At 34.9% G+C, this 27,714-nt stretch overlaps 1 protein-coding gene across 14 annotated transcripts in view; it reads left to right on the top strand.

The window, feature by feature from the left end:
- ptprub (protein tyrosine phosphatase receptor type Ub) overlaps positions 1–27,714 on the top strand; it is a 288,224-nt gene that overhangs the window by 246,223 nt on the left and 14,287 nt on the right. For 6 of the 14 annotated variants that reach the window (XM_051132192.1, XM_051132190.1, XM_051132200.1 and 3 more), the window contains 10 exons: positions 794–866; positions 1,280–1,356; positions 3,879–3,896; positions 9,190–9,226; positions 13,225–13,322; positions 15,355–15,471; positions 18,346–18,500; positions 19,832–19,967; positions 20,915–21,064; positions 27,036–27,350. In XM_051132192.1, the coding sequence (XP_050988149.1) occupies positions 794–866; positions 1,280–1,356; positions 3,879–3,896; positions 9,190–9,226; positions 13,225–13,322; positions 15,355–15,471; positions 18,346–18,500; positions 19,832–19,967; positions 20,915–21,064; positions 27,036–27,350 (1,176 nt within the window). The remainder of the gene's footprint in view (positions 1–793; positions 867–1,279; positions 1,357–3,878; positions 3,897–9,189; positions 9,227–13,224; positions 13,323–15,354; positions 15,472–18,345; positions 18,501–19,831; positions 19,968–20,914; positions 21,065–27,035; positions 27,351–27,714) is intronic. The other 8 variants (XM_051132195.1, XM_051132196.1, XM_051132201.1 and 5 more) reach the window with 5 other exon arrangements.

Genomic DNA, 27,714 nt, shown 5'->3' on the forward strand with positions numbered 1-27,714 from the left:
CGCTGAAACTGAAATGTTTTTGACAAGGTAAAAATTAGCTGTTTTACACAATCATTGGTGAGTTTTAATTAAGTACATTGCTGACATTTCATGAAAACCCTGAAGAATTATACAAACTTGTGGAAAATGGGCATCTGATGTCTCCTTTAAAAATGTTGTTTTTTTGCTATTTTTCCATTAAAATAAATCAAGTGGCATCTTTTACGTAATTCATATAAAATATATATAAAAGTTCACTAGAACTGGCAGCCTTAAATGCTTACACCTAGTAGACCTAGTTTGATGTGGAAATTTTGCCTCCACATTTATATTTCAGTGAATGCTAGATTTGATAGTCAGGGTTTGGGAGAGTCTGAAAATTTAAAACAAGATGAGGATGTGAATCAATTCAGTTAGAAGTTTTTTGGTTCCTGTATTATTGAAGATTTCAGTTTCCTTTACCTGATGTCCACTGTGCAATTTAATAATTTCATCATTTTTCAGTAATCCACGCAGTTGCAGATATTAAATGAAGCGTTCACATAAAAAAATTGTCAAATGACCTCTCTTTGTGTTCAACATAAGCATGAAATCAAGTTTATCCTCCTTGAAAGTGGAGGAAAAAATTTGCCTAATGCAATATCACAAAAATACATGCAATGCAAAGTAATCCAGAACATCTGGTCTAAATGCTATTTATGTCAAAATTGGGTTTTTAATAAAATGCGTTTTAGACAATCTCTCAGAACGAACAAAAATGTGTTCTCTCCCTCTCTCTTTCTCCAACTCTCTATATTCAATCCTATATTTGCAGAGCTTCTTTGATGGCTGGGATATCAATAAGAAGAAGGATAAAACTAAGGGAAGGCACGATACCCTAATGGGTTGTGAGTCAATTTTTTCAGTCTTTGCATGCATATAAAAATATCATGATTTCAAAGTAATGCCTTTAGACATTCACAATATATGTGTATAAACTTACCACAGTTTTAAAATGTCTAATAATGTAAAGCTTTGATTTTTCTAAAAGTAAAAGGGTGAAACTCACTAACAATAAATAACACCAGCATTGTTTATTTGCACTTACTGTCTCTGCTGTTTTAGCACCCAGTTCACCAAAGAAGTTACGTAATGTTACGTAAATCAAGTAACACCAGCAAAATTAGTGTGGAATATAAGACATATTCTCTATAACAACCTTAATTTGTATAGAAAGAGACTTGTTTACTGAACAAAAGTCATGTAACCGTTTAGTGATTTCACCCCATAGTGTGCTCATGCGATTGTGTTTGTGTTTCAGACGACCGTCACAGGGTGAAACTGCACCCGCTGCTCGGTGATCCCAACTCTGACTATATCAACGCCAATTACATCGATGTAAGTCAGCAAGTCACATACTGTCTCCAGCCAGACTCACAAACATTCACACTGTTTCTGTTTATTCGATATTTGTGGACACTCTCCCTTAGCCTTGCCATACTGTATGTGGCATTACATCATAGCAGTTTTGATAGAAAACTTTTCAGACCACTAGCTGTCCTTTTAGTGGTAGGTTGTTATTCCTGTCCAGGCATATCTGACCTCCCAAAGGATTTTAGAGCATGGTCAGATGAGAAAGTGTAGCCTACTGACATGTGTGGCATAGTGTTTAGGGTAAGTTTGTGTTCAATTTCCCCTTTAATAATGAAGCAGGTGGGCACAGTTGTCTCTAAACCTACTATTCAAAGCTTGCCCATTGTGCACCAGGTTGGACTAGACCACCTTCTCTTCATGGGACCCTGCTTAAACCAATAGTTCACCAAAAAATGAAAACTCTGTCATTTACCTCCCATGTCGTTCCAAATCTGTATGACACTCTTATGTGCAACAGAAATGTTTGAATTTTCAACAAATGACTGAAGTCTCAATTTTGCTTTAACTGTCCAATTAGATAGACTTAAAACAAGATGTAAACTTGAAAGTCTTGTGATTTCCTCACCTTGACTTTTTGGACCTTGGATACAGCAAGTGATTTGCTGGATTTTGTGGTTTATTCTGAATGGAATGCTGCAAGTATGTTTAGCATTGAGTGATTTTAAAGAAATAGAAACAGAAAAGAGTAATTAATGAAGGCACATAAACAGTTGAAGTCAAAAGTTTACATACACCTTGCAAAATGTTAATTATTTTACCAAAGTAAGAGGGATCATACAAGATGCATAGTATTTTTTTATTTAATACTGACCTGAATAAGATATTTTACATAAAAGACGTTTACATGTAGTCCACACGAGAAAATAATAGTTGAATTTATAAAATTGATCCTGTTCAAAAGTTTACATATACTTAATGCTTAATACTGTGTTGTTACCTGAATGATCCACAGCTGTTTTTTTTGTTTGTTTTGTTTTGTTTTTGTTTTTTTGTTTAGTGGTAGTTGTTCATGAGTCCCTTGTTTGTCCTGAACAATTAAACTGCATGCTGTTCTTCAGAAAAGAGGACAACTGAGGGACTCATATGCAACTATTACATGTGTACATTTTTTCTTTTTTTGCCTAAATATCAAATATCAGTACTGCCCTTCAGAAGCTACAGAAGATAGTTGCATGTTCCCCAGAAGATAAAATAATAAATAATAATAACCCTGATCTTCAAATTCAAAAAGTTTTCACCCCACGGCTCTTAATGCATCACTGTTCAGGACAAACAAGGAACCCGTGAACAACTATCACTAAACAAACAAACAAAAGTGTATGTTAACTTATGAACAGGGTGTTTTCTCTTGTGGACTATATGAAAACATCTTTTATGTGAAATATCTTTTTCAGATCAGTACTAAATAAAAAAATATCATGCATTTTGTATGATCCCTCTTATTGTGGTAAAATAATTAACTAATTAGATTCTGTATGAAACTTTTGGTTTCAACTGTATGTAACTATATTACATCTATAGTACAATATATACAGTATATATAGTATTTTGTCATTTTTATTCACTCTATATCTCGTGATTGGCCATAATATCAGTTTATCTTCAGTTACCTTGAAATTTTAGTGTTTTTGGTATAAACCAGTATACAGGAGCAAAGCAGAGCATAGGCCAATTTAACAAGAATTGATTTTTTTTCTTCATTTTACTTGGCCTTGAGTGGAAAAGCGCAAAAAGTCAGGAAAATACCAATAATGAAAGGATCTTTCCTTTTACTGTTTCTGGTAAACTTGGCAGTAAGTAGAGGCTATTAGGGAACATATTAAAGTGAGTGCAGCTCTGTTGTTTAATGTGTTTACTCCTTTTCATTGCTGTCTTTTCCTTTTGAATACCTCTTGAATCAGCCCAGTAAAGGAACTTTCAAGGAACTAGCTTACACAGGAATGAATGGAGTAATTTAAAAGAGAAGTGTGTAATTTTTTCGTTGTTAAAATACTTTCCTAGCCTGAAAGGCTATTTGTTTGTTAATTTCCTTGAGAAGTATAAAACCACTTGAAAAACGTTCTATTGTTTGAACCAGCCCCACATAGCAACACTTCTCAACCAATGGAGTGAGTTTGGGGACGGGACTATCAGTTTGTCCAACCAATGGCAGAAGGAGGGAGTGTCCCATAAGCCGGTTTGAAAGAAATTGTTGTTTTCAATTCAGCTTCAGACACAAAAATTACACACTTCACACTTGAAGTTTAGTGTGCAAAGACTTGCCCACCTTCACATTCAAAATATATGCCTCCATTTCAAGTGTCTGTCCCCTGGCGTAGAGCTTAGCTGGCTAACACAAGTCTCTCTCTTTCTTTCTTCTTCTAATTCTCTCTCTTTCTGTCTGTGATCTGTTAATCCTCTAGCTCTCTTCAGCCTCTCATTAACTAGAGTCTGTCTTGTCTTTTTCTACCCCCCTTCCCCACCTCTTCGACTCTTGGACCCTGTAGATTCGGATAAACAGGGAAGTAAGTACTTCACTGCTCTTTCTTTTCTTTCTCTCTGCTTTCTTTCCCTCTGTTCCCCCCATAGCTCTCTTTCTTCCCCTTTTTGTGTCATGGCATTGCTCTGTTTGGATTACTTAAACATGAAGAAGAGTGGCTCTGTGTCACACGGATCTTCTTTATATTCATCCCTAAATGTGGATGCATAAAACTTTCAGCTTCCATCTGTTAGCTTTCTTATTTCTAAGTGGTACCTAGATTTCACAGTTTTAGGTTAAAAAAAATCTTCTCTTCACCTTTTCATTTCCACTCTTTTTTAAAAATACAGGTGGAGAGAAAGGTCAAAGGTCAGGAGGTTAGTCTTTCTGGTAGAATATTGCTGAAAACAAATCTCAAACCAGCCTAAGGGGGTTTGCTGGTCTTAGCTGATGTAAGGTTGTCTTTCATCCTGTCCAAGCTGGTGCTCAGGTAAGAGTTCAGTCTACCAGCATGACCAGTTGAAAAGTAAATAAAACCAAACTTTTTTCCCCCCATCAAAGCTCTCTTCAGCAGTCCGTAAGATTGAATCCAACCCTTAACATTTTAATTTATCAATCTGAACTGCAAGAATCAAACTTTGTGTTTTCTACAAGTGATTTACTGAAGTTTGGACTAAATATAAGTTGAGTTACTAATAGTAAGTCTAAATTTAAAGAGAATAAACAGGCGGCCCATATGCCAGTAGATTGCACCCTTTAAAATTGAACACAAAAGCAGGTTTGCTGGTTTTAGATGAGTTTTGGAAACTTGTCAGCTGATCGGACTGGAAGACCATCTGATCAAACAGCAAAAACCAACTTGACAGGCTGGGAGACTAACTAAACCAGATTAAACCATCTAAGATCAAAGAAAAAGAGCAGGGTGACACTTCATAATAACTTTCCTAAATAAAATTATATAACAATTAGTACAGATTAGTACACTGTAAAAACAAAAACAAACACAATCTGTTGAGTCAGCTTAAAATAATTAGTTACCCTGCTGCCCTAACATTTTATGTTAACTCAAATAAGTTTAGTTAACTTGAGATATTAAGTTGTACTAAGTGACAGCTTAGTTTTTTCAATGCTGTAATTAGGTTTATGTTTTATGTACAGCACTTTGGTCAACTAAAGTTGTTTTAAATGTGCTTTATAAATAAATTGAAATTAAAATTGAAATAGATATTTGAGTTGACTAAACAAAAAATTGGTTTGTTACACTTAAAAGCTTGGCTTGTTACCCAGCTGCCTTAAAATTTTAAGTTGAATCAACTCAAACATCTAAGTTTAGTACAACTTACCATTTCAAGTTGACTAAACTTTTTTGAGTTGACTGAACTTACAATTTCAAGGCAGTCGGATAACAACTTATGTTTAAGTTGACTCAACAATGTTTTTTTTTACAGTGTAGTTGTGCATATAAATATATGAAAATATAAACAAATAATAATTTGTTGGTTTGAAAGTTATTATAAGTTGTTATGACTAATAGAGAACTTTTGCTGAAGCCATTTTGTTCTCTCGAGTAAAATAATCACAAACAGCTTTATATGCAGTGCATTTATAGCCTTGTTTCAGTTGCTAAGTGTTGTTAAGTGTTTTGTCAAGCCTTTTTTTTTTTATTACTTTTTGTTTGTTTTTCTCCCTTTAATGAGCTTCTGTGTCCTGTGAACTTTCCTTCTATTTCCAAATCAGCCATTAAATATATAACTTTAAGCATGATGCTCTGCATCATCATCTTGAAAAATCGCTGCATTTTGGCTACATTGGGGTAGTTGCAGCTTTGGGCTTCTGATAGGATCATCATGGATTTGATGGCAGATAGGGCGACCCATGAACTGAATCATTACTGAGATCCCCTATCGCTATCGTGCCCTTGAGCAAAATACATACCTTACATTTTCTCCAGCGGGACGGTTCCTCTTAGTGTGCTGTAAATCCAGTTGCACTGCTGCGTAATGAACTACACCTTCATTTTTTTCAGGCCTATATGGCTGTTGTTTCTCTATATAGTATGGAAGCTTGTTTCCACCATGGGGTAAAAAATATATAGGTACATAAGGCAAAACATAAGGTAATTGCGACTTTCTGTCTCATTTTTTTTTCTCGTAATTCTGACTTGAAGGAATGTCTGGATTGTGAAATGAAAAGTTGCAATTACTTTATTACAGTTAAGGTCAAAAGTTTACATCTGCAAAATGTTAATCATTTTACCAAAATAAGAGGGATCATAGAAAATGCATGTTATTGTTTATTTAGTACTGACCAAAATAAGATATTTTATATAGATGATTACATATAGTCCACAAGATAAAATGACCCCGTTCAAAAGTTTAAAACCCCTTGATTCTTAATACTCTGTTGTTACCACAGCTGTGTTTTTTGTTTAGTGATAATTGTCCGTGAATCCCTTGTTTGTCCTGAACAGTTCAACTGCCTGCTGTTCTTCAGAAAAGTTCTTCAGGTCCCACAAATTCTTTGGTTTTCCAGCATTTTTGTGTATTTGAACCTTTTCCAACAATAACTGTATGATTTTGAGATTCATCTTTTCACACTGAGGACAACTGAGAGACTCGTATGCAACTATTACAGAAGGTTCAAATGCTCACTGATGCTTCAGAAGGAAAAATTATGCATTAAGAGCCGGGGGATGAAAATTTTTCATTTTTCTTATTTTGCCTAAATATTCAGTTTTTTTTCATTTAGTACTGACATTCAGATGCTACAGAAGATGATTGCCAGAAGACAAAATAAGTGAAATTTACCCTGAACCTTTTCACCCCCTGGCTCTTAATGCATTGTGTTTCCTTCTGAAGCATCAGTGAGCGTTTGAACCTTCTGTAATAGTTGCATATGAGTCCCTCAGTTGTCCTCAGTGTGATGAGATGTATCTCAAAATAATACATTCATTGTTGGAAAGGGTTCAAATACACAAAAATGTTACATTTGTTGTGAATAAAAGTGAGGCTCTGACAAAAAGTATTTTTTTCTTAGGGATATCATTGTTAATGTCTGAAAATGTTTGTTATGCATTTTACACATTTGCAAACTTAATAATATTTCATTCTGCATTCTAAAGACTGTTTAAAGTTGGAAATCATTAATAATCACATTTTTTATTTTATTGACATCCTATGTTGTAAGAATATTATTTCTTCATATGCAAATATTTTTTTGCATATACTAAAATATGCAAATATAAATTTATATTAAAATGCTTTTTGGGTTTATACGCATTCAAGATAATATTTTAAAAGTTTTCTTTTTTTAATTAATGACAACATAAAAGCCTTTTTTTTAACTTTTAAACTTTGGAGAATATGATGAACATGGAGAAGATCAGTAAGATTTTTAATATTTTTTTAAAGAACTTTTTTTCTGCTCATCAAGGCTGTGTTTATTTGATTAAAAATACAGAAAAAAACAGTAATATTGTGAAATATTATTGCAATTTAAAATAGTGGTTTTCTATTTTAATATAATTTAAAATATAATTTATTCCTGTGATGCAGAGCTGAATTTTCAACATCATTACTCCAGTCTTCAGTGTCACATGATCCTTCAGAAATTGTAATATGCTGATTTATTGTCAATGTTGGAAACAGTTGTGCTGCTTAATTTTTTATTTTATTTTATTTTTTTGAAACCTGTAATACTCTTTTTTTGAATTCTTTGATGAATAAAACGTTAAAAAGAACAGCATTTATTTAAAATAGAAATCTTTTGTAACAATACACACTACTGTTCAAAGTTTGGGATTAGTAAATGTTTTCTTTCTTTGTTCGTTTGAAAGAAATTAATAATTTTATTCCGTAAGGATGTGTTAAATTGCTAAAAAAGTAATAGTAAAGACTTATATTGTTAGAAAATTCCTATTGTGAATAAATACTGTTCTTTTTAACGTTTTATTCATCAAAGAATCCAAAAAAAAGTATCACAGTTTCCAAAAAAATATAAGCAGCACAACTGTTTCCAACACTGATGATAATTTAGCATATTAGAATGATTTCTGAAGGATCATGTGACCCTGAAGACTGGAGTAATGGCTGATTAAAATAAAAATAATATATATTAATATATATATATATATATATAAAATATGTATTAAAAATGTTTGAAAAACCTTTGTATAAGCGTATAACCATGCTACTACTTGAATCAGCAGAACAAAGCTTTTTTGGACCAGTTAACCTTCCCAATGTTTTTCCTTGCATCCCCTGTATTCTCCAAACCCCACAGACTGATGTATCCTTTCAGTGTGGAACAAACATCCCCCACAATTTCTTTTTCCATCTACAGTGTATCTGTTTCTATGTTTGTTTGTACAGTGTGCAGGAAATAGCTTGGCCCAATCTAAAATGTAGTGGGCGTCTGCAGTGTTCTAAATGGAGCAGCAAATGCTCAGCAACAATGAAGAACATGTCTCTATTATTCTGCTAACGTCTGTTTAATGAAAACAGATCCACTTTTTGGGAGCATCCCCAGGTAGTTCTTTGAAAAGGCTTAGCTTTGATGAATAAATTGCATGTTTTGAGATGTTCCTAGAGTTTCTTTCTCCCCCGTACATTCCAAACATGAGCTGATGGAGGAATTGTGTACAGAGCTCATGTCCTCCATGATGAGTTCTATGTCTGGGCAAATGAGTATTACTTTTGTAGCAAGGTGCCTTTTTGTTTGTTTGCTCTTTGTGCCTCAGACTTATTAATAGTGTTGCAAAGTAACAAACACTTTTAGCTATGGTACTAACTTGACTACATTTTTCAATTTGCTTTTAGTTCTCAAAATAAAGTAGCTTTTGAGTTATGCAGTGAGTTATGCTGTCAGTATTAAAACACTCTCCTTAGATTTTCTTAAGTAGTGTTGGGAGGTCAGATTCATTTTAGTGACTTGAATGATTCATGTAAGGTTTTGTTTGTTTTAGTCTAGATTTATGTGCTCAGAGATGGTGTAAATATTTTAATTGATTGATAGCCATAATTTAAAATCACGCACAATCGCATAAGATGGAGATCGCCGTCATATTAGTAGCCTAATAAAAAATGTATTTTAGATAGAGTAGATCTTCTCATAGAGGTTGCGATGTTGAGATCACAAAACCCGTCAAACTGTTCCGCTCCCAGTGTAAATTCATTTTAAAATAGTAGCTTTCAAAGCTGAACATTTGAACTGGACATCCAGAACTAAAGACCTTGGATGAGAGCATTTTGGCTCTAAGAGGAGTGAGATACAGACAACTGATGTTTCTGGGACACAAATGGCTTACACAGCACGTCACCTCTCTCTCTCTTTCTTTTTAGGGTTACCATCGATCCAACCACTTCATCGCCACTCAGGGTGAGTACCTTTGTTTGGACAGGGCTTGTGGATAGATGTGTGTCTGTGTGTGTGTGTTTATATGGTTCATTCTGTCAGTGTCCAGTCCCAAGAGGGAGAGCCTCTTTCCTCTCTTCAGTCTGAGCCCCTTTGTTTGGGTTTGTGTGTGTGTGTGTGTGAGACGGAAACCATCAGAACGCAGAGATCCTCCAGATGGAATCTAATGAGTTCTGATCCAGGAAATTATAGAGGTGTGTGAATAGAGATGGTGCAGCAGAATCGGGATTACCACCTGCTGTCTTCTTACCTGAGATCCAGACCACCAGCACAATGACTGCAGGACCTTGGCTCATATCAGACAGATTTGTTTTTGTCATTTGCAATTTTTCTCTCCCTTCAACCATAAACATCACTCAATTAACGCTAATTTGCTCTCCTCTTCTTGGTAGATTGTGTCGGTCTTTATAGAAACAGCAAACATGAAAATTAACCCGATTTACTCAGTCTCCAGCTATCTTAGGTGTATATGATTTTCTTTTTTCGGATGAATACAATCGGAGTTATATTAAAAAATGTCCTGGCTCTTCCAAGCTTTATAATGGCATGGAATGGGTGTTGAGATTTTAAAGTCCAATAAAGTGCATCCATCCATCATATGAAGTCTTCCACTCAGCTCCAAGGGGTTAATAAAGGCCTCCTTTGTGTAAGAAAAATATTCATATTTAAAACTTTACAAACCTTAATCTCTAGCTTCCGCTAACTCTCATACACACGTACATGAGAGAGTGGCGTTCCAGCGGATGACGTAGGCATAGCGTAAGCTTCAATGAGCAGTGTTGGGCATGGCACTTTTAAAAAGTAATTAGTTATAGTTACTAGTTACGTCTCACAAATAGTAACTGAGTAACATCATTATAAAACTAACTAATTACTAGGGAAAGCAACTATTGTGTTACTTAAAAAAAAAAAAAAAAAAAAAAAGATATGTCAAATAACTTGGATGCCCCCAATATTAAATGTTAAATGAATTAAATTTAAATTAAATTAATAAAGTTTTAGTTTACTCACCAGACTAATATTAAATATCTGATATGGCTTAATGAGCTTGATGGCACAGTTTTTAAAATATCTGACACTTAGCATCAGTCAGTCAAGCATTATAATATAACATTATGAAAATTTAGCATTAAACTTCAGTAATTAGAATGACGTTGTATGAATTAATATTTGTCATGCTGACTGAACTTGGAACTGGCGGTGGTGCTTAAGATATTGTTTGTAATTTGGTGTTTCTATGAAAAAAGGGAAAAAACTAAAAACAATACTGATAAGATAAAAAAAACTACTACGAATTTTACTACAAACAACAATATAAAATGCACCAAGGATTAATGAGCTGCTGGGTTCATGAATATTAATCACATTGTCTGCGCTCGTGATAATAGGTGAGCGCCAGCCAATGAGATTGCCATTTGTGCATTAGCTCCGCCTACTACCGGAGAAACCGTCAGTTCTTAAAAGTTGAAGACTTCCAAAAGAACTCTGTTATTTGGACAGGAAAATACAGCAAAGAATATTGTTTGCATGTAGCGTGTCAATTCTGCAAGGTATTTAAAGGAGAAGTCCACGTCCAGAACAAAGAATTACATATAATGTCTCGCTCCCTTGTCATCCAAGATGTTCATGTCTTTCTCCAGCCGTAAAGAAATTATGTTTTTTGAGGAAAACATTTCAGGATTTTTCTCCATATAATGGACTGCTATGGTGCCCCGATTTTGAACTTTTAAAATGCAGTTTAAATGCGGCTTCAAACGATCCCAAATGTGGTTGTAAACGATCCCAGGCGATGAAGAAGGCTCTTATCTAGCGAAACGATGGGTTATTTTCATAAAAATAATACAGTTTATATACTTTTTAATCTCAAATGCTCGTCTTGTCTTACTCTGCCTGAATTGTTTCAATACAGTTAGGGTATGTTGAAAAATTCCCATCTCATGTTCTCCCTCAACTTCAAAATCATCTTATATCACCGTTTTACCTTTCTTGTTAAGGGTGTTTGATTTTCTTTGCATGTTCACTTCGCAAAGACTGGGTCGGTACTTCTGCAGTGATGTAGGATGATTTTGAAATGATTTTTGAAGTTGAGGGAGAAAATACGATTGGAGTTTTTTGACATACCCTAACTGTCTTGAGCCAGAATACACAGCGTTCAGGGAAAGCAAGACAAGATGAGCATTTGAAGCTGCATTTAAACTGCATTTTGGAAGTTCAAAATCAGCACCATAACAGTCCATTGTATGGAGAAAAATCCTGAAATGTTTCCCTCAAAAAACATAATTTCTTTACGGCTGAAGAAAGAAAGACATGAACATCTTGGATGACAAGGGGGTGAGTACATTTTCTGTCATTTTTGGTTCTGGAAGTGGACTTCTCCTTTAAGACTCTGTCACTCTGTATCTTTTTTTTTTTGCGTGTGTGTGAGACAAAGCGAGTCATGTGCCTAATTCACACTAGAGTTTACGGTTTGTCAAATACAGGTACACTGTGCATCCATTTAGATCAGTGGTTCTCAACTCCAGTCCTCGGGGGCCAACCGCTCTGCACATTTTGTATGTTTCTAAATCTAACACACTCAGATCATTCTCCTAACGAGCTGATGATCTGAATCGGGTGCTTTAAATGAGGGAGACATACAAAATTAGCAAAGCAGTGGGCCTTGAGGACTGGAGTTGAGAACCACTGATTTAGATGAACTGAAAAATAAAATTATTAATATAATATTAGAATAAATTACAGTAACGCCACATTTTATTGTCTGTAATGGTAACGGCGTTGTAACGGGGGAAACAGCTCTTCCACGTTTGTCACTTCTCATTTAAGCTTACGGTATGCCTACATCCAGCGTCATTTGCTGGAATGCCACCGTTTTGTGAACAGCCATACAACAGCAGAAGCTAGAGATTACAGTTTATTGAGTTTAAAATATGGATGTTTTTCTTACAGAAACGCATCAATTTTGCATCAGTAGGCCTTTATTAACCCCCTGGAGCTGTGTGGAGTACTTTTACGATGGGTGGATGCAAATTATTGGACTTCAAAATCTCAACACCCATTCACTGTCATTATGAAGCTTGGAAGAGCCAGGACATTTTTTAATATAACTCCACTTGTATTCATCTGTAAGAAGAAAGTCATAAACACATTTAGGATGGCTTGAAGGGGAGTAAATCATGGGGTAATTGGATGCCCTGGTAAAGTTCTGACATGCCCTGACAGTATTGGCATGTATTGTCAGTATATCAGCTGCAGAATTTTCCTCTCCCATTGACACTTTTATGGGATTGTACTCTCACTCTAATTTGCTCTGTTTAGTGAATCTGGCACCATACTTTGTCTAATAGTTGTCTAATGATGTACAGTCTGTGTGATCAAAGACAGTAAAACAGTCTATAAAACCTGAAATCCCCTACATTTGGGTACTAGCCAACGGTTCTTCATGACCATACCAAACAATGTATTATTTAAAATCTCAGCATGCAGAAAGCTTTCCATAGCTCAGTTTCCAAAGAATAGAAGTCATTGGAAAGTCCCCACAATGACAGAAAAAACAATGTGCGTGCATGTGAGAGAAACATCAGACATGAACCGCCCTCTATCCTTTTCTCAGCTCTACTAAAAACAAGGTCACCCTCTTCTCTCGTCGTTTCAGATCTCCCATAAATAAATCATTACATGTTTGTGGTTTGTCTGTCTTTCCCCCTAATTGAATTTCGAGGCAGACTCAATTGATGGGAGAAATTAGCTTTTTCTATCTGAGAGCCACATCCTGCTGAGGCTAAAAACTGTTCCATTCACCAGAAATGTCTGCTATTGAATTACTCTGTGTGAGGCTCTGAATTACTGAACTGCCTTATAACATGCAATGACACTTGGTAAATTAAACCTGCTGTCTGGAACACAGGCTGCCATTCATTGAATGTCTGTATGTGTGTGTGTGTGTGTGTGTGTGTTTGTTTCAGGGCCCAAGCAGGAGACAGTGTATGATTTTTGGAGGATGGTTTGGCAAGAGAACTGCTTTAGCATCGTCATGATCACCAAGCTAGTGGAGGTGGGCAGGGTATGTTCTAGATCCTTCCTCATCTGCACACTAACCCATCAACTAAAGACACTCCAATCATTTCATTCAGTCATCACCTCTAAATGTTTGTGTGTTTGTGGGTCTGTTACACCAATGTGTGCTTTGAAACGATATGTACATTTTTTTAATGTCATCGTGTTCCATTCATCAGTCATGGTCACTTTTTCTGCTTGATAAAACAAATATTATGTTTTTATATGTGATACTGTATGCACATAAAGTACCATTTAACACCATGAAAATAGTGTTTTTTGCACTTTAGAGCATCATGTAAATACCACGGTCTATGAATATGATAATCATCCTTACATGATGTTCAGTTGTGATAGTACTCTGATATAAAGCATGGTTACCATAATGATTACCATATTCATGTTTGATAAAATCATGAAGGGAAAGACTTATGCATGTATCAGTAACATACAGCTACATATATCAGCTGATTTCAGAGGTTTTTGTATTTATTGGTAGATATTTGATGTTTAAAAATGTAGGGCCCTATGAAATCCATTTTAATTTTCTCAATTTCAGTTTTTTTTCCCATTTTAACTTTTCTGGATTCCATTTTTTTTCTGTTTATATTTTTCTGGACTTTTTTTAATGATTAATTTAAATTTTATTAATCAAAAACGTGTCTTATTTTTTAACAGCATTTTTAACAGCAATTTATTAAAAAAGTAACAAAAATTACACATTTAGAGCTCAACTAAATGTTTTATTTTTTCTCACCTTATGTTTTATCGTTACTGTTTTAGCATGTCTATTTATTTGAATGGATAAAAACAACTTAATATTTACAGATACTAGTCCATATCGCAAAGTGTAATGACCTACTTTTGATTAATTAGTCCAAACTTTGATAAATTCAGTGACATTACGCGTTAAACAGTAAATTAATGAGTTAAATGCATTTTCCACATTGTGAAAATCATAGGGCCCTAAAAGTGCATGCTCATGCTGTTTTACATTCAGATTACACTTGCTGTCATATAACACTCAATCTTTCGAAACAATAATTTGCTAACACATCTAAATGCAATCTTCAGCAAATCTCAAAATGAATATCCATTTACACAGGCCCAAAAATGCATGGTGCTGCTACATGATACTTTATTGTTAGTGCAATCAGTATGGTATAAATCAAAGTCCCCTGATATCACCATCACTGTACCACCGCAGTACACGTGCAGTACAGTACATTTATCACATGTTCCCGTTATAAAAAATATGTGTTTTGCTGTCAACTAAAAAGAAGATTTGAAGTATCATAATTCCCACACTCATGTAATGCATTGTGCTCCCTTGTTTTGTGGCCCATTCGTTGCAGCTTTTTTAAACCACCTCTATTTCTTCTTCCGACATAATTTCCTCTTTCATTTTCCTCTCCACACCCGCATCGGCCCCTTCAGTGCTTCGGAGACAGCGCCTGCTGCCAACAGTCCTCTTAACGGCCCGTCCCTGCCCTCTTATGAAATTGGGGCTCTATTATGAAAAATACGCTTTCCCTTTTTATGATAAAAGCTGTGAACAGCAGGGATAAATGGATGATGGCTTAGGTCCGACAGCAAATCCAACAGTTTGTGTAACCGTAATAGGCGTGTCGAAATAAACCTGGTTTACAGTACACAAGGAGGAGTTCTTTTTCTTTCATTTCATCAGTTTGATTACTGTACAGCTTTAACTCAGAGACCAGAATGTTTAAGATATAAAATAAGTACTTTAAATAAATATAGGTTTTGTTTTGTTTTTAGCTTTTTGAAATATAATCAAGGCTTGTTTTCTGCATAGCATTTAATTCAGTTTAAAATATTTCACAATATTACTGATTTTTCTGTATTTTGGATTAAATAAATGCATGCTTGGTGAGCAAAGGAGAATTCTCTAAAAGCATTAAAAAACAAAAACTTTTGACTGGTAGTGTATATAATATATCTTGTCAGTGTTAGTATCATGTTACTGTGGACCTCTAATGTTTTCTAACCTGGGTTTGTTTATGTGGTTCACATTTCAGGTGAAATGCTGTAAGTATTGGCCAGATGAGTCAGAGATGTACGGAGACATTAAGATCACACTGCTGAAGACCGAAACTCTGGCGGAGTACACAGTGCGAACTTTTGCCCTGGAGCGGGTATGAAATGATTTTTCTTCCTCTAGAGACAGGACAGGAAATGATGGGCAAAAGAAGGGTTGCATTTCCCGCGTGAGCACCACACCACCTCTAAGCCACGGCTCCAACACGCTCTTATTTCTCACACGGCGTCGAGATTTGCTCTGCCATTTGATATGATGCGATCTATTATGCACGGGTTAATGTACAGTCAGCAGGCCATTATCACAAAATAAATGCAGACAGGGTGATCAGGTCTTGTATCGCAGATCTCGTATCGTGTTACTCCACATTACCCCGCTTATTACACGGGTACTTACCAAATGAATAAATAAATAAATGGACATGAATTATTGATTTGAGTTGAAATAATTTTGTTATGTGAGAAGAAAGAGTCAGCGGAGTTGATATGAGAGACGTGAAACCATCACGGCCATGTCGGAAATCAATTTTCGAATATCATCTATGCAGTTTAGCATCATTACACAAAGCTATTCGATCTAAGATTGCCACGATTGACCAAATTAGAATCAAGTATTTCTGGCTAATAAGTGTTGCTATGCTGATATGCAGTGATTATATGTAATAAGTATTATGTATAAGATTCAAAAAAATTAAATGCTTGCAATTAGACTGTTTTAAACTGTTTGTATTATAATCAGTTACTTTTTTTATTAAATACATGATTACTTAATGTTTACAAAATGGCAGTAAATTCATTAATTCTCCATAATTTTTCTTTTTTTATATTTTCAATTTTCATTTCTAAAAAAGGTGACTATAATTACATGGAATATTGAGACAAAAGAACATAAAAATAAAATAATAAATAAAATAAAGTAAAATCTTTTTAGTTAGTGTTATATTTTTATTGTTTATATTTTAGTTTTTTCATTTAACATTTTTAAGATTAATAGCTTTTCACAGACCTAGTCATGTCACTATGATTACATGGAACAATAAAGGGGCAATAAAGCAAAAAATAATTAAGTTAAATTAAATTATAATAAATTAAAATAAAAGTGTCACATTTTTATAATAAATTAAAATAAAAATATTTAATCTTTTAGTGTTTTATCTTTGATTGTTTTTATTTATTTTTTTTTTATTTAACATTTTTAAGATTAATTATTAACTTTTCACTGACCTAGTCATGTGACTGTAATTATATGGAGCATTAAGAGGCAATAAAATAAAATAAAATATTTAATCTTTTTAGTAAATGTTTTATTTTGATTAGTTTTTATTATTATTTTTTTATTTAACAATTTTACTATTAATTATTAGCTTTTCACAGTCTTAGTCATGTCACCATAATTACATGAAACATTAAGAATTAATAAAGCATAAAATAAAATAAATATTTTATTTACTACTTATTTATTTTATGTAATATTTTATATACTTTTTAGTTAGTGTTTTATTTTGATGTCAGATCATGTTAGTATATTTACATGTAACTTTAATAGGAAATAAAACATAAAATAAAATAAAATAATAAATTGTAATTTAACATTTTTGAATTAATTCACAGACCTAGTCATGCTACTATAATTACATGGAACATTAAGAAAAAAAAAAGAGATTAAAATAAAATAAAATAAATAAAATAAAATAAAATAAAATAAAAAATCTTTTTTTAATTCAAAATTTTTATGAGATTTTTATGAATTTCACAGACCACCTGCAGTTCCTTCACAAACCCCAATTTGGGAAATCTTGGCATAATGTAATGTTTAATGCACTTCGTGTTGTTGATGATATAAGATTATCCTATTTAAATCAATGATACATGAGTTAGGTCAAAAGTAGTCATATAAAAGTAACCAAAAAGTTCCTACAATGTGGAGATTACATCATGTAATTTGTATTCCGTAATCTACTCAGCACTGCTGGTATCTATTGGTTGTTTGCTAGGATTAGGGCAGAACATGAATTGTGTGTGTATGTGTGCACCCATTTGTGTGTGTGTATGTTAGGGAAGAGTGACAGCCCTTTAAATGAAATGGAGAGAAGTGCCTGATACCCAGCAGAAGCCCACCAAGCTGTCTGTTCCAGGATTAGAGCTGCCTCATCTCAGAACGCTTTATGGCGGGCACATTAACTAAAGCATCTCTTTCTCTCTTCTCTCATTATCTCTCCCTCTCTCTGATACAATGGGCTAAATGTGGGTGCGTTTACTGAAATTAGCTCAATTTAACCTCCTCCACCTCACCCCCCTGTCTTCTCTTATCGTCCTCTTTGCTGCCCTGTGGAGGCGCAGTTCTGTCGACAGCCTTTGATGTGAGTTTTGTGCTTGCCACGGCCCTGTCAATCAAACACGGGCTGTGGGTGGAACGATGTGCTTGCGTTTGGTGGGGAAGGTTTCTCGGCGTAACCATCAGACAGGCTTTCGGCTGAAGCTTTCTTTGTGTGTATTCAAACAGACGAGCAATTGGGATGCGGTAATAGGAAGTCTCTTAGTGGCCTGTCGACTAGACATACGCACCTCCCCTGAGTGGAACCGCGGAGCTGGGTGTTTGTTTCACTGTCGCTTTTGCTAATTCATTTGAGTTTCTGTTGGTGTCTTTGAGCTGTGAGGAATACAAACTCCAGAAGTGAGTCACCTCCGATTTTTGAGCCAATGGGAATTTTCTTTTTCGTCCAATAAAAAACACACCAGTTGCAGTTTGTCTTGATTAAAAAAAAATAAAAGTAAAATTAAATACAAATTGTGCCACTTGTCTACTTACAAAGCTCAACCGTATCTATGTTGGAGCCATGGCCTGGTGGTATGCCCTTACACATATGGACAATTCGGGTTCAAGTTTCTTATATGTTAGTGTTCCTCTAATTTAAATGTGAATATGATGCATATTAATTATATCTGAAGTATGGAGCATGTTTTTCTTTCAGAGAGGATACTCCGCCAAACACGAAGTGTGTCAGTTTCACTTTACATCATGGCCTGAGCATGGAGTCCCATACCATGCCACGGGTCTGCTAGCCTTCATTCGGCGGGTCAAATCCTCCACACCACTCGATGCAGGGCCTGTGGTGGTCCACTGCAGGTATGGAGCTCGGTATTTCATCATCTAAATTTCATCTAAATATGTCCGTTCAGAAGCTCACCAAAGCTGTGTTTATTTGATCAAATATACTGTACAAATTATGATATTGTGAAATATTATTACAATTTAAAACAACTGTTTTCAATTTGAATATATTTTAAAATGTAATTTATTCCTGTGACGCAAAGCTGAATTTCCAGCAGTCATTAATCCAGTGTCACATAAACCTTCAAAAATAAGTCTAATATGCTGATTTGTTGCTTAAGATTTTGTGAGATTTGTAACATTTTGTATTATTATCAATGTTGAAAAAAGCAGTGCTGCCTAACATTTTTCTGGAAAGCGTAATACTTTTTTTAGGATTCTTTGATTAATAAAAAGTTTTAGCATTTTTTTAAATAAAAATATAATTGTCTTTGCTGACTCTTTTGATCAGTTATTGCATACTCCCTAAATAAGACCTACTTACCTTAAGTACTGAAATTTGGCATGGAAAATAAGTTGCGATAATCTTTTCTTCCCTATTGTATGGTGGGATTTTAACCTTCTTTGGGAGTTTGATTGACACGCGATCTGACTAATCATCATGCCGAATCTGCTATTTTGTCTGACAAACAAAACAAACAGGAGAGTTAGATTAACGTCAGTGAACTATGGTGTATTGTTGTCTTTTTGCAGTTGAGACAACATAACTATACATGTTTTATTTCATGCTATAACTAGTAGTAAAGAGGAAGCGATGATCGGTTAAAACTTCACTAGTAAAAAGTAATAGATTTAAAATGCATTTATTTTATACTAACATTTCGCTTGAGACTTACTGAGACTTTTAATTAAACTTTATTTGGAGTACTACTTGTGCACAGTGCATATTTCTTAATATTAAGCAAAAAATGTTTTAATGTCATTGTTGATCAGGATTGTGTGATCTTTAAGTAATATCAGTCTTTCAGTGCAAAATATTTAAAGTGTACCCAACGTATACTTGCAGTAGTTTCACTTTAGCACAATCAAATATACTTCAGTATATCTTTAGTTAGACATCAGCACTACGTCCGCACAATTAAAGTGCATTAATTACAAAATTAGTTGTTCCAATTTAGCAGACTTTGAATATTCCAGTTTAGTATACTAAAAGTGCAATGGCAGGGTATTTTTTTTACAAGTACATAATATGTAAATGTATTTGTAATATACTTAGCATGAAATAAATGTATTTTAAATACATTTTAGTGTATTTATTTTTCACTGCAGTTCACCAGCTTGTTCGAAGAAAAACAAGTAATTTTTGAGGAACATTTTGCTATCTGTCTTTCATTCTTCCTCTTCAGTGTGGGAGCAGGCAGGACCGGCTGCTATATCGTGCTGGATGTAATGCTGGACATGGCGGAGTGTGAAGGAGTGGTGGACATCTACAACTGTGTGAAGACCCTCTGCTCTCGCCGCATCAACATGATTCAAACAGAGGTGCAAGTTCTCACATGTTTTCTCATAATTCCCTTTATATGCTATGGCAGGAGACTTATTACATGACATCTCTTGTATTTGCATAGTCATAAGCTCTGTAGGAGTTGCTATGAATATTCAAAATGTTTAGCTTTGGAGTTCAGTGAGAAGTGTGTATTGATAGGTGTGAAATGCAAATAATCATCTCTGTTGCATCTGTCCGCTTTGCGGAGGCAAGTGCCTTTGCTTAGATGTTCTGAAATTTGCATATCCAAACTTTATTATGTAAATCCCACAGTCATTTGACTGTTTAAAACATTAGTAATTATTTACCAAATGCTTTAATTAAATCCATCCGCAAGTGTTTATGTAGAGAAATGTATATACTCGCAGTGCACTGTTTACATGAAACATGAAGGTTAAATAAATTCTGTTATCAATGTCTATTTACTCTGTATTGTCCTTTTTCTAGCATGCATTCTCATGTCTCCTCTAGTCCTCTTTTCTATTCTCCTCCTGTTCCTGCTTCATCTATCAAGAGTGTTTTCTCAGAGGACATAGGGAAGACAGTGTCTCCTCTAAAAATCCAGTTGAGAAACTTAAACTAAATGAAAGCAAATATTACGAAATAATAGATGAAATTTGTTGTAACACCATCCAACAGGGACACCAACAAATAATGCTTTCAAGGGAGACCTCACTTGAGCTTATTTTGAAATAAAAGTATGAAAAATTGCAGAAAGCACTGCTTCCTTGTCAGTGTGATTGGCTGATTAATACATTAATGTCTTGGCTATCAAGCGCACAACAGCGAATTCACATGAATGTGTCAAACTAGATGAAGTAATAACAGTGGACAACTCACCCACTCAGACATTATAACCTTCAGTCGAGTCTGAATCAAAATTTGAAGTCTATAGCAGGCTACTGTATGTGTAGTTATGCCTGTGCTTTTTCTCTCTATATAGGAGCAGTACATATTCATTCACGATGCCATCCTGGAGGCGTGCCTGTGTGGGGAGACCGCCATCCCAGTAAACGAGTTCGCCCTGGCTTACAAAGAGATGCTGAGGGTGGATTCTCAGAGCAACTCTTCACAGCTACGAGAGGAGTTCCAGGTCTTTGTCACTAATATAAAACAATATATTTTTCCCTAATGTCTTGATTGTGAGATCTCATTGGTGCAGAGTCCCACGTGACTTTACGTTTGAAGAATTAGTTCACTCCAGAAATAAATTTCCTGAGAATTTACTCACCCCCATGTCATACAAGATGTTCATGTCTTTCTTTCTTCAGTCAAAGAGAAATGAAGGTTTTTGAGGAAAACATTCCAAGATTTTTCTCTATATAGTGGACTTCAATGGGACCCGAAGGTCCAAATTGCAGTTTCAGTGGAGCTTCAATGGGGTTCTACACGATCCCAGCTGAGGAAAAAGGGTCTTATATAGCAAAATGATCTGTCATCTGTCAAAAAAAATATATATATACTTTGTCTTGCACTAGCTCGACTTCACGCATTTCGTAATCATGTTGGAAAGCTCACGTGTGGTTAATTCTTCATCTGTGTACTCCGGTTCAAAAAGGTAGGGTAGGATGAAAAACTCCATCTCATTTTCTCCTTCAACTTCAAAATCATCCGACATTGTCGTTTCACCTTTTTTTGTAAAGGTTGTTTGACTTAGGGTGTGTTCACGCTTGTCATGTTTGTTTTGATTACAACAAACTCTGGTGCAATTGCTCTGTTAGTGCGGCTCATTTGAGTGAGTGTGAACACTGCCATTCGAACCGTGGTGCGCACCAAACAAGCGGACCAAGATCACTAAAAAGATGGGTTTCGGTCAGCTTCCAAACGAACTCTGGTGTGGTTCGAATAAAATATGAATGCAACAAGGACCAAATACTTCTAAACGAACCATAAACAAAAAGTAATGACAAGATGCGACACTATGGGATGATTTCACAAAGGGAATAAGCGGTGTATCTAAAACAAAAAGCAAACGTGGAGCAACGAGGAAATAAAGTGCCTTTTTGAGTTCTTTGTGAATTTGCAGGTGGTGAAAATAAAATCATATACACGCAACAATGAGCGTGCTTAGTCCAGCAGACGGCATTAGGTGTATTCGACTTTAAAGCAAACTTTTAACTTGAACACATCTCTTCCTTTTGTTGGAGTGTTTGGTGAGTTCCGTCACAAAATATACGCCATTCAACCCGACCAATCGAGTTGTGAATGTATCGTTATGCCTTTAGGTTCGATATCTTTAGATTTGCTGTCAAAAATACCAGGGTCCTGGACCAGGACCATATGTATAATTTTCCTGTTTGGTCCAGACCAAATGAACCAAACAAACCACACTACAAGTGTGAACACAGCCTTAGTCTTTGCACGTTCGCTTTGTTAACACTGGGTAGGTACGTCATACATCGTGTGACCTTTCCAAAGTGACTACATAATGCATGAGGTTGAGCTAGTGCAAGATGAGCATTTGTGGTTAAGAAGTATATACATTTTTGTTTTTTTATCTAGTTTCGCTAGATAAGACCCTTAAGCCACCATTCCACTATCTCTGATAAACAAACAAGCAACAGACCGGAAGTAATTTATTTCCAATGGAGAGTAGTATGGGAGCTGCGTGGAGTTCTGATCATATGCATATGCAGAAAATTCGCATCCGATTTGAGCTTCGGATGTGTTAAAATGTTTGAACTTATGCAGCTGGACCATATGTGACCATCCGAACGGATGTGATGTATTCTTTTAAAAACAGTGAGTGTAAGGTTACAATTACCAGTATTTTTTCACTTTAACGTTATTCTTTAAACACTATTTCTGGCAGAATAATTATGGCAGAATTATTGAATCGTTATTTACATTGATTAGCCCTATAAAACGTCCTGTGTTTTTATTTTGGGGGTCATTTGTTTTGTGTCGATACATTCATACTTTCCATAAAAGTATTCATTTTACCATGGTGAATATGCTTTACCATGGAATAATGGCTGTTGCACGTCTAATTTGAAAGTTCTGTGCGACTGCTACTAGGGCGGAAAGTGCGTCAGTCATATCCAAATGTCAGAGACAAGTGGAAAGGCAGCATTATTCTTCGGCTGGGGTCAGGTAGAGCTGCATTGAAACTGCAATTTGGACCTTCAACCCTTTGATCTCCATTGAAGTCCACTATATGGAGAAAAACCCTGGAATGTTTTCCTCAAAAACCTTAATTTCTCTTCAACCGAAGAAAGACTTTAACATCTTGGATGACGTGGTGAACAAATTATCAGAAAATGTTAATACTGGAGTGAATCCTTTAAACATCTTCTGATCGGCTTTGGCTATGTCACTTTGCGAAGCAGTTTCACATTCAGTGGTGGCAGACAAATTGCTTGTCACCTGAAATGTTCCACATGGCAGCTAGTGTTGGAGACAGCTCTCTTACTCAGAGGTTATACAGCCCCATTCTTCTATATTAACTTCTTTGCAGTTAATGTTGGACAGAAATGTTTAGGGACCTTGTTAAAAATGAATATCACTTATAAGGCAACATGCTTTCGCTATATCTTGCTCTTTTTAGTTATATTCCAAACAAACTCTATAGCATAATTACAGTACTCCTGGGGTTTGCTTTTGCAGCCTGGTTTCAATAAATGACCTGAACAGGCCAAAAAGTTTGAGCTTTTAAAGTTACAGTTGTTTGCATCATAAATTAAACTCTTATTTCAGAAGATCAAGGGAAATTACATTTTTTTTTAGATTAGTAAGTAACTTCTATGAAGTTTTATAAATGCTAAATCTGTTCAGTGGAGCATAGCAAGGTTGATGGCAGAACTCAAACAAGACTTCTGAACTACACAAAGTATGACCGTGCCCGCTGCCCGTAGATTAATGATCAGTGCCGTTGAATAATTGTATTTGAGTGTGGCTAGACATCCAGAGGACATTTAAATAATTGGTAACACTGTACAATAAGGTGTCATTTGTTAACATTAGTTAATATATTAACTAATATACTATTTGTCAATCTTTGTTAATGTTAGTTAATAAAAATACAGTCGTTCATTGTTAGTTCATGTTAGTTCACAGTGCATTAACTAATGTTAACAAACACAACTTGTGATTTTAATAATGTATTAGTAAATGCTGAAATTAACATTAAGATTAATAAATGTTGTAGAAGTGTTGTTCATTCTTAGTTCATGTTAACTAATGTAGTTTGAACCTTATTGTGTTACCAAATAATCTCTTTGACCCCAATGAACACAGGTCCATTCCGTAGCGTATGTATGCCTACATACATTTCAATTAAAAAACTAATCTGTAATATATAACAGAATGTTGGAAACTCTTTCAGAACTAATTTCTGAACAGATTTCATTTGTATACACTGGGCATCTTAGGTGAAGGATCTTTAGTAGGAGGCTATTGATTAGAGAAGTTTAATTGTTTTACTAGACTGTCGAACATAAAGGTAGTGCAAAATGTTTAATAGAAAAATACCTTGCGTTCGTCATCCATTGGGAGCAGTAGTCAGTCGTGTTTCACTTCGCCACAGATCCTCAGGGAGCGAAAGGCCGGTGAAGGTTATTTAATAAAAGATGTACCATTCCACATGTGTTGCAGAGAATACTTTTATTGATTCAGGGGAAGGCAGGCAGAACTATCCTTGCTCTCCTGCACTTACTTCTACATTGCATTTTTCTGACTTTACCTTCCAGGTGAATTATAATGCGTTCATCACAAGCAATTTTTTTGCTGAGCCTTTGAAACGGAAGTACAGGAAGGCAGATTTGAATTACAGAGTATGGATTGTTAGGTAATGATGGAGCATATTATAATGGGTTTTGTACATACATATTTTTTATGTTTATGTAGACATCTTCTTTTCTGTTGACTTGTTGTTATAAGCTCCTTCGGCTGTAGTAGAGAACAGCAAATCTCTTTACCTTTTGGTTTTCAGGGGAATGGTATCTGTTTGTTTTTTTCCTGACTTTGATGAGCTCATAGAAGCTGTATTTATTATGTATGAGGCTGGCCTGATTTTGCAGTTTTGTTTGGTAATAGCAGTAATAGTTTAGACGAGTGAGATTTAACGCATGTTAAAGCTGGTTTCAAAAGCTGTTTTTGGAGTTGGAGCACATCTGCGGTCACCAGATGCACAATGCTATTAGTGCATAATGGAAATCTTCATAATCACCATTGTGCCAGCACGAAATCACTTTTGTTTTCTGTTCAGCTTTCTTTTTCTTTCTTTCGTTATTTCTTTCACTTTTTCAAATTTGTTTTTTTTTTTTTTTTTTACTTTTTCTGCTGTGTGAAGAACAAATAACTTTACATAATTGCATCTTAATTTCTCCTAATTGCAACTTTATGTGTCTAAATGTGACTATGTATCTCCCATTTGTGACTTAAATTCTTACTTTAAACTTTATCTCACATTAAATTTTTAAATTCTATTGTATTTTTTTATTTAGTTAGTTAGTTAGGTATTTATTTATTTATATATATTACCCGGAGTTAGAAACAGACTTCCATAGTTTTGGGTTTTGTTTTTTGTGTTTTTATGTTATTTTTTTCTCTCTTCTCACAAGAATCAGATTTGGTCTTTTGAGATAAAATGGTTTGGTTTGATATGTTTCATTTAAGTTATTTGTATAGTAATATACTATTTTAATTTTGTTTAAGCTTTGATTTCCTGAATTATTCTTTTTAGTTCAGGTTTTTGTAATTTTGTTATGTGATTTGTATTTTATTTGTATTTTTTTTTTGTTTCTGTTTGTGTGTGTGTATATATATATATATACAATCAAAAATACAATCACATAACAAAATTGCAAAAACCTGAACTAAAAACAAACATTCAAGAAATTAAAGCTAGATTAAAAAAATTAAACAAAATTAAAATAGTATATTACTATATAAATAATACTTAAATGAAACACATCAAACCAAACCATTTTATCTCAAAAGAGCAAATCTGATTCGTTATAATGTTTATATATGTATAAACTGCTGCTCAAATGCTTGGGATCAGTAATACTTGTAATGTTTTTTAAAGAAGTCTCTTATGCTCATCAAGGCTGCATTTATTTGATTAAAAAAAAAAAACAGAAAAAAACTGCTAATTGTTATGACAATATAAAATAATGTTTTTTTATTTTAATATACTTTAAAATATAATTTATTCCTGTGATGCAAAGCTGAATTTTCATCAGCTGTTACTCCAGTCTTAAGGGTCACATGATCCTTCAGAAATCATTTTAATGTGCTGATTTATTATTAGAATTATTAATGTTAAAACAGTTGTGCTGCCAAATCTATATATATATTTTGAACCTGTGATTCTTTTTTCAGGATTGTTTGATGAACAACAAGCTAAAAAGTACAGCATTTATTCAGAATATAAATCTTTTCTAACTATGTAAATCTATGCTATCACTTCTTATTGATTTAACATATCCTTGGTGAATAAGTGTATTAATTTCTTTCAAAAAAAGAAAAATTAGCTGACCCCAAACTTTTAAACAGTAGTATATATTGTTAGAAAACCTTTCTATTTTAAATGAATGCAGTTCTTTTTAACCTTTTATTAATCAAATAATCCTAAAAAAATATCACAGATTCCAAAAAAATATTAAGTAGCACAACTGTTTTCAACATTGATAATAAATCAGCATATTAGAATGATTTCTGAAGGATCATGTGACACTTGGAGTAACAACTGATGAAAATTCAGCTTTGCATCACAGGAATAAATTATATTTTAAAGTATATTAAAATAAAAAAAAATCAAATAAATGCAGCCTTGATGAGCAAAAAAAACTTCTTTAAAAAACATTACACGTCTTACTGATCCCAAACTTTTGAGCGGCAGTGTATATATATAGAGAGAGAATATCTTTATTTATCATGCACTTTTTTGATTAACAACTTTGCAGACTGTTTTCATTGAAGGAGAGCTACATTACAATCTGATAAAAAAAAAAAGATTTCGAAAACCCATATGACCTGCTCTTTAAGTCTCAACCACAGGAAAAATACTACAAAGCTTATTTCAGATGTTTAACATACCCTTCCATTTCTCTTTCCCTCAGACGCTAAACTCTGTGACTCCTCATCTGGACGTCGAGGAGTGCAGCATCGCCCTGTTACCGCGAAACCGCGAGAAGAACCGCAGCATGGACGTTCTCCCACCCGACAGGGCCCTCGCCTTCCTGGTGACCACCGAGGGGGAGAGTAACAACTACATTAACGCGGCACTGATGGATAGTTTCCACCGGCCTGCTGCCTTCATCGTAACCCCTCACCCGCTGCCCGGCACGACCTCTGACTTTTGGAGGCTGGTGTTTGACTACGGCTGCACCTCTGTGGTCATGCTGAATCAGCTGAACCAATCGAACTCAGCCTGGGTAAGTGAAAGCATTCACACCGCCACCAGAAGTTCCACTAAACACGCCGCCCAAGAGGACTTTGGGAGTTTTTCTTCAAAATACGTCTTTATCGGCTGCCTTTTTGCATTCGCATCATCGCGTGTCCTTTGAAGTCGTTTAAGCTATTTTGTCCCCAGCTTCTCTTAATCTCCCTGTGAAACGTTCTGTATTCATAAGCCTATAGTCAAGTCTAATTTACATACAGCTTCCCTTTGAGTTTGCGGAGTGGCGTTCCGGTGCTCTTCTCGATCACGGCTCTCTGAAAACCCTGACGTGCGCTAACATGCCGGCAGTTACTCAGTGTCACTCTCGCAGTCGATCTGTTCCTTTTTCTCTCCGTGGT

This window comes from Labeo rohita, chromosome 16, assembly GCF_022985175.1.
Source record: "Labeo rohita strain BAU-BD-2019 chromosome 16, IGBB_LRoh.1.0, whole genome shotgun sequence".
Lineage (NCBI taxonomy): Eukaryota > Metazoa > Chordata > Actinopteri > Cypriniformes > Cyprinidae > Labeo > Labeo rohita.